The sequence below is a fragment of the Pezoporus wallicus genome, unplaced genomic scaffold (assembly GCF_028554395.1).
Source record: "Pezoporus wallicus isolate ANWC-B61680 ecotype Strahan unplaced genomic scaffold, APGP_CSIRO_Pwel_v1 contig_13954, whole genome shotgun sequence".
In the NCBI taxonomy this organism is placed as follows: domain Eukaryota; kingdom Metazoa; phylum Chordata; class Aves; order Psittaciformes; family Psittacidae; genus Pezoporus; species Pezoporus wallicus.
In genome coordinates, this window is record NW_026638000.1 from 1,535,001 (window position 1) to 1,542,500 (window position 7,500).

Genomic DNA, 7,500 nt, shown 5'->3' on the forward strand with positions numbered 1-7,500 from the left:
ATTTTAATTAAGGTGGTAGAAGTCCCCTTTCTAGCAGTGAGGCTGGGGGGGGCGGGGGGGAGGACATCTGGGCAAAGGAATATCACAAAGACTGCATTTTTCTCTGCATCAGTATTTTAGGAGTGTGTTTAGGAAGGGTACTCTGTGAGGATGTATTTATTAAAGAAGAGTACAATTTGTGCTTATAATACAATATATAGCAGGGAGAGCCATGTCTAGGAAGGCCTACATTCTCAATCTCTTGGTAGCAACAAAGTTTGAGACACAAGCAAGTGAAGCTCTGATCCAGCTCCTTGCTTCTTGCTGTGTCACACAGATGTTGCCTTGGGAGTGCAGGGCTTGCAGATAAAGCATCTGGCCCCTTTATTCCTGCTGTAGGAATGGGTTTATAGCACCCGTGGTCCTTGTTGGTCAGCTGAGAGGCACAACCAGCTCGGTTGCCTTCTCTTGGCAAGCTTTGAGAAATGCTCTACCTGGGAACATGGTTTTAAACCTACCTTGTATCCCTCTGAAAAGCTTATCTTAGTGCCACCTGAACTCTCTGAAAACACAGATTTAAAAAATGAAATATAATACCTCAGTATCGAGGAATGTAGCAGAGCTGAAATAAGAGTGCTGCCTGTGTTCACCCCAGCCTGTGTCTTCATTATTTAGCTCAGTGCTCAGGGTCATCCTAGTCAGCTTGAAGATGTCTAATTCTACCAAGAGTGGGTCCTTTTCACCAAATAATTGAACAAATACCAGTTCCAGTCGATGTTTTAGTGAAAGGGTGCTTAATAGCCCAATTTTTTTTGACAGGATGTGAGCTCTCTGTATAGAAACAATTCATCACGAATGCTTCACGTTAAAAACAATCCACAAGGAGCAATACTTAGCATTCCTCGTGCACAATTCATTGGAGAATTTCCGAGCAATTTACAAACATTAGCTCAATAAGCCTCACAACACCCATTTGAGATCAGAAAAAAAAATAATAGATAAGATACTCCACTTCAGCCTGGCTGTGGCACTAAGGAGCTGTAAAGCTGGAGGCTTGTCCCAGCTCCAGACTCCCCAGTACCTGGGGGTCCAGTACTAACGTGGGAATCAGCTGGGCCTTGCACTTCATCAGAGTCTGTGGGGTGGAAGGTGTGCAAAAAAACCCTAGAGGTATGACAGAACTGTCATTACGCTTAGCCTATAGCCAGTTGACCCGGAGATCATAAGTATCTTTACAAAAAAAACCAAACCCAAACCTCCCAACCTCCCCAAAACCAAGGCAGATAAATTAGGGTGAGGGTGTTGCTAATAAAGGTGCAGTTTCATGGAGTTGTTAAGAGTGTCCCTTAATAGTGCTCAGAAAACCTGAGTTTAAGTGAGCATCCAAGCTAGGAGATCATGTCAACCACCATGGATAGCTCAACAGCTAAAACCCTTTTACAGATTTTGTGTTGCTGCCTGTAGTGGGCGGTTGGAACTGGATGGTCTTAAGGTCCTTTCCAACTCAAACTATTCTATGATTCTATGATTTTGGGATAGGAAGTTTTATAGAAATGTACACTTCAGCACATGCTGAACTGATGGCAATGATATATTTATGCACAGTTTCAGTAAACTTAGTTGTTTCCTACTTGACTTTCTGACATGAGAGACCTTTCCATCAGCGTTAGCATTTTGTATTAATATTAGGGCCCTGCTTAAGATTAAACTGAAGAGAAAGAGTTGTGATTAACAGCACCAGTTTGTGATATGGGGATACTTCCATAATGCTTCTGTCCGATACTCAAAGCTCTGCAGGAATGAGCACAATGTGATGCAGCCTCAACCATACTTTCTATTGGCCATGGCTGGGCTGTATTGGGTGCTGAAGAAAGGGAGAGGGGCCTGGCTTGCCTCCTGCCAGGAATGCTGTTGGCACAAGGTAACTTCTGTGAGGTCTATACAGCCAGAGTAGTTCCAGTCACTCATAAAGATTGACATGAATAAATAATAGGTGCTCATATTCTAAATGTAAAAGCTCTGCCTAACCTCGCTATTCAACATGTATGAAGCTGGGCAGCACAAGCTGCTGGACTAGAGCACCTGAGAAACTCTGGGTGAGGAAAAAATCCTGAGCCTTGCCTGTCTTTAGCTGTCAGTCATTAGAAAATGCAGACCCACAGAACATCTTGTTTTAATTATGAAACATGAAAACACAGCTACATGAAGAAAAGAGGCAGCGTTAAACTGTGGACATCCTCCTGTGTGAGGGCAGGATGGAAGAGTGGAGGGTGGAGACATCCCCTATCAGCTTGTTTCTCCCTTATGGGAGGGTGACATAAAAGAGTTTGCATCTTTCCAAGCTTTTCCCCTTCCTCTAAGTGCTTGCTGTATTCCCGGGAGGCAGCGTTGCTACAAAAATGGTTTATAGGGAGATGCCTAGATGATAAGGGTTAGTCCTAAATAATTGCTGGTTGCTGCTCAGCAAAAATAATCTGGATTTCCATCCCCGGGTAAGTGACTCCTTACAGTTAAAGGGTGGCAAAGGTTGAAGAGGTCGTAAGACAGGGCCTAATTTGCCATGTTCCTTTCCTTTCAAAAACAATGAGAGAACCGGGGCCTTGCCGATGGGCAGATCCTGCCTGGATCTCCCTGGAGTCAGCAGGAGTTGGATCAAGTCCCTTTGAATAACGAGAGTTTCCAAACTGGAGGCAAAGCCAAGTGTTTTTCAGAAGATTGATCATTCATTACCTTGGAATTTTTCAACGTAGAGGTCATTCCTGCTAACATAAGTTGTGAAAAAAATAAAACGTATTAAAAAAATAGAGACAAATTCTCATCTGGTGTAAGTCATTGCCTTTGAAGTCAATGAGTCACTGAAATCAACTTTCCCACACTGAGCTGAGGATATGGCCTGGAGTCAATACATTTGTAGTTGTTGAAAAATTAAAAATATATATTTGCCTTTCCCTGGCAATAATGTGCTGTTTATGATAGAGATCTTGAGTTTTAAAATAAGTTCATTAACTAACAGGAAAGTCATATTTCACTACTGGTATTCATTTGGGTATAACTATTTATGATGAAATTTTATTAAACTTTCTTAAAATTGGATTTACATTTTGATGAATCTAATAGATTTCAATTTTGTATTTTTATAGATTCTTTCTAAAATTTTTCCTCAAGTGCAATCAGAACTGTTTGAAGAATGCAGGCAACCCACGAGACATGCGAAGATTCCAGGTACAGATCCCCTTAAAGAATAAATGATGTGTAAAGGACTTGTCTGTTCATCTTGAACTTTCGTTAGTGAAAACCCAGTGTCAGTGCTTCTACTTCATGTATTTCCAAGGCTGTGTGCCATTAAGAGAAGTGCTATTGATATTTTACATTTCCCCCACTAATTTAAGTGCTAATTCTTTGGACTCACCGAGTCCTGTACTGGACTGTAATGGATCAATGCTAAAGTAAGAGGGTGTCACCTCAGGAAGTTTCTTCCCTAGTTTTCCTTCAACTAACACCTTGTGTTGTAGTGTGGGATGTGCTCAGACCTGCAGAGATTTCACTTATGTAGAGTGAGTAACATTGTCTTACTAACAGATATGGCTATGGAGCACAGGGAAGTCTGGATCTCACACAGGGATTTTTCACATTCACAACTTGTAAATCCAGCGCTGGTGCTCCAACCCACATGTTTTTATTCCAGTTGTGTCAGAAAATGTTTAATACTTCACTTTCTCCTTACAGCTTTTGAAATATCCTGTGGTGAATCATAACACTACAGAGAGACAGCTGACGTGATGGACAAATGATTTCCTCTATATTTGGGGTCATTTGAAATGCTTGTTAGGAAAGGCATGGTTTTTATTTCAAAGTATTTCACAATCATATTTGGGACTAATAATAAAGTAGCATTGAGATGTTCAAAACTTTCTTATTTTGGAGAAGAATAACTTGTGGTTAAACTTGATAGCAAAACATGTGACATCTGTTTCCATGCACAGCCAACCAACCAGTGAAGCCAGCACCCTTGAGCTAGCCAACAGAAAAGATCTGTAGCTGGAAAAAATCTTTCTTCAAAACAATTGAGCCAAGCTTCCATTTTTCATGCATCTCAGCTTCACGTGGCATTGGTGATATTGATCCATCTGAACAGAACAGAAGGTCAAACCTGGAATGAGTGGAAATGTCCTCTTTGTCTCACCGATGACTAAATGAAGCATCAGTCATGAGTGATCCTGTGGTCGACAATGGAGCCAGTAGGCACTAGAAAGACTTCCCTGGGTCTCTTTAGCTAATCTCCCTGCCTCTCAGAAGGTTTAACTGGACTTAACAGTATGTCAGATCTTGAACAATATTTTTAACTGCTTTCACTGTCTCAGCACCTTCCTTTAGGTGCTCTGCAGGAATAAGCTGATATAACAAAGCGTAGCATGTCTACTTTCTTCTGCTGAACTACAGTATTTTCCCTTGGTGACTGACCTACATATACATGACAGAACAAAAATAGTTGTCATTTTTATATACACCTTTCTCTGCCTTTTTAATATACCGTGCTCTAGGAACCAAATCCAGAAATCTGCACTGAAAATCACACTTGTGTGTTTTGTGATATTTCTCGAAGTCTGTGGATCTCCTTAAAGGTGAATGTGGGAAGTCCGGTGGCCTGGCAGCAGCTCTGCGGCTATGATGAGTGTGAGACCTCAGCACTCTCCAAAGTGGATGCTGACAACAGTGAAAGTGTCCACTTCTGGGAGGAGAAAGCTAGGGAAGCAGAGCAGCCTGGCAGAGAGCTGCCCTCGGGCTGTTCCAAAGGGTATCGCAGATGGCTGTCTCAGAGGAGGCGGGACACATAGAAAAGGTGCTGTGATAGCTGAAAGCTAATTATAGGTTGTGAATAAGAAACAGGATCAGAGGTGATCCAAAACATAGAAGCAGACAGGAAATTTCTTCTGATGCTTTGGACCAGCTCTGTGCAAAAGGAGGCTGGTTTTTCCCCTTCCATTTTTGTTCATTAAGTGTTTAGGTGATGGTATGAAATAATTTCTGTTATGCCCAAAAGTAAAGTAAATGGATGGAGAAAGATAAAATTTGCACCAGCTTTTGCCACCGTCACCAATAACATCTTTAAGGCCAAACTTAGCCGTGACTTTAAGGACCCTACTAACATTAAACCCCAAAGAAAACCCTGCAGCGATTACTTCATATAGAAAACCTGGAACTTAAACCACAGGGCCTATGCTGGAGTATTTAAATAAGATGTAAATGTCTGTCTGGGATAATAGGAATTGACCTATGAAGCTGTGGTCTGCACAAACACAGGCGCATCTCAGGGTTTCCTCTTTGGCTTGTGTTCATGCAATATCGTTTCCGGAAGGAGTTTCACAACTCCATTGTGTAGGTGTTTTTATCGGGAAGGTTGTGCATTTTGCATATGTTCCTTTTCCATTTTCTACTGAGAAGCAGCTGGAAGCCAAAGAAGGCTCTATCCATCATCTCTTCTATGGCCGGACTCTGAACCTGGACACAAGAATAGGAGCCTTTCACTCAAAAATAAAGGAGGAAATTCCATTGACATACCAGGGTCAATCACCATCCAAATGAACTTGAGAAGGGATACTTTTCATGGATTGAAAACACTTTCACTATTCATATTCAACTCGGTCTTTTCAGATGCAAAAAAGTTCATTATCAGACATTAAATGTAATTGTAAAACTGACCTGGAGATCATTTACTGAAGAAAAAAATGGGGAGTTACGATTCTTCCTGATTTATTAAGCTTTTTTATTTGGAATCCTCGCAACCCTTCATTTGAAGACAGTCTCAAGTGAACAAATTTTAATTAGATAAACTATCTAATCAATATATCAACAGATCAATCAAAACAGCGGCTTTTAAAATGAGTGGCTAGAGGGGTGTTTCTGAAACTAATGGCTAGAAGAATATTTCCCTGAATTGAATTCATTTGTTAGCATAATAGGAGATTAAACTCTAATTAGTGTAGCAGGTTCTGAAGAGAAACAATTGTGATTTAAAAATCACCAGTGTTAGCCACATCAACAAAGATGTATTCATAGTTGTCACTCACTTCGTTTAAGGCGAAAAGTGACGGGCTGTGGTGCTTTGCCTCAAAAGACGGTCTTGATGCTGTGTCTAGGCTTGCGAGGACGTGCAGGGTGTTTTCAGTTTTGCCTTTTGTTTTCTTTTTTCAGGTTGTTGTATCAACAACAGTCAATGTGGATGGCCACGTGCTGGCTGTCTCAGACAACATGTTTGTACACAACAATTCCAAACACGGGAGGCGGGCTCGCCGCCTTGACCCCTCAGAAGGTACGGCCCCTTCTTATCTGGAAAATGGTAGGCACACATTTACATGTCTTTTTTTTTATTTGCAATGCTTTTTTTTCTTTTCTTTTCCTTTTTTTTTTTGTTGTTTTTTTTTTTTGGTTTGTTTTCTCACCCTACTTTATGTTGATGCACTACGACATTTACTTTTACATAATTTCTTCTCTCATCCATCAAACCACCCATTAAAAAAGTCCATTAGTATTTCTCAGCCCTTGTCAACTAGAGTGCGGCGCTTCTGAATTTGCTTCTGACTTCTTTCTTTATTTAATACTTACAGTTTTGCAGTCACAACCAATTTTTCATCTTTTTCTATATTTTTTTTTTCTTCAGTCTTGTTTTGCTTGCAGCTTTTTCTTGCTATTTAATTTGACTTGATTTTATTTTGGCTTGTCATATTCCTTGATCCAGAGGTACAGTCTCAGGTTATGTATGCAAGTTTACGTGGATGGTAAAAACATGACCAAATCTGTAAAGAATTTACTGTGAGGTCAATTTCCTGTGGCTGGGCCTTACTGCAGATTACGGCAGGAGGGGGTTTGTATGAGAAAAACAGCATAAAATGTTTTCCTTCAGACTCACTCAATGTGATTGACTTCTTGCCTGAACTGCTAAAAGAAGATAGGCTGAGATGAAGAGGAGAATGGAAAGCAGCTCTGGAAATCCAGAATTGTGAAATGCTATCTTTCTGGAGCCCGTCAGCCTCCCAATCACTCACACACAATCACAGCTGTGTTCGTACACATGCACACATGTATTTATTCTCCCACAAAGCCCCAAATAATCATTTAGATTTAAATATCACTGTAAAATACAGCAACATAAAATACAAACCAGCTCACAGGTAACCTGATATTAAATAAAATAAGAATGGAATGTAATGTGATGGGGTGGAATGGAAAGAAATAGAATAGGATAGACTAGGCTAGACTGGACCGGACCAGAACAGAACAGAATATTTTCAGATGGAAACCAAAAGAGCTGACCAAAAATTATATGCATAGGGGCCAAATACATCTTCAGTTCTTCAAGAGTTAGAATACTCAAAACCACTGTGACTTGACGTACAACAGTTTCCACTGGAGTCCTCATGCCAGTTGTTACTAACATATTGACAGGATCATGGCTTTTTACACTAATAAAATTAATTACAGTCGTAACAGAATACTAAGCTGCTAATACAATCATTGTCATTT

The 7,500-nt window shown here is 40.5% G+C and overlaps 1 protein-coding gene across 12 annotated transcripts in view; it reads left to right on the top strand.

Moving 5' to 3' along the window:
* The window catches only part of EBF3 (EBF transcription factor 3), a 121,129-nt gene that overhangs the window by 72,658 nt on the left and 40,971 nt on the right, over nt 1–7,500 (top strand). For 6 of the 12 annotated variants that reach the window (XR_008972087.1, XR_008972089.1, XM_057408673.1 and 3 more), the window contains 2 exons: nt 3,120–3,201; nt 6,172–6,316. Coding sequence is in view for 8 of the 12 variants with exons in the window: in XM_057408673.1 (XP_057264656.1) it covers nt 3,120–3,201; nt 6,172–6,316 (227 nt within the window). In the remaining 4 variants the exon portion in view is untranslated. The remainder of the gene's footprint in view (nt 1–3,119; nt 3,202–6,171; nt 6,317–7,500) is intronic. The other 6 variants (XR_008972090.1, XR_008972088.1, XM_057408666.1 and 3 more) reach the window with 1 other exon arrangement.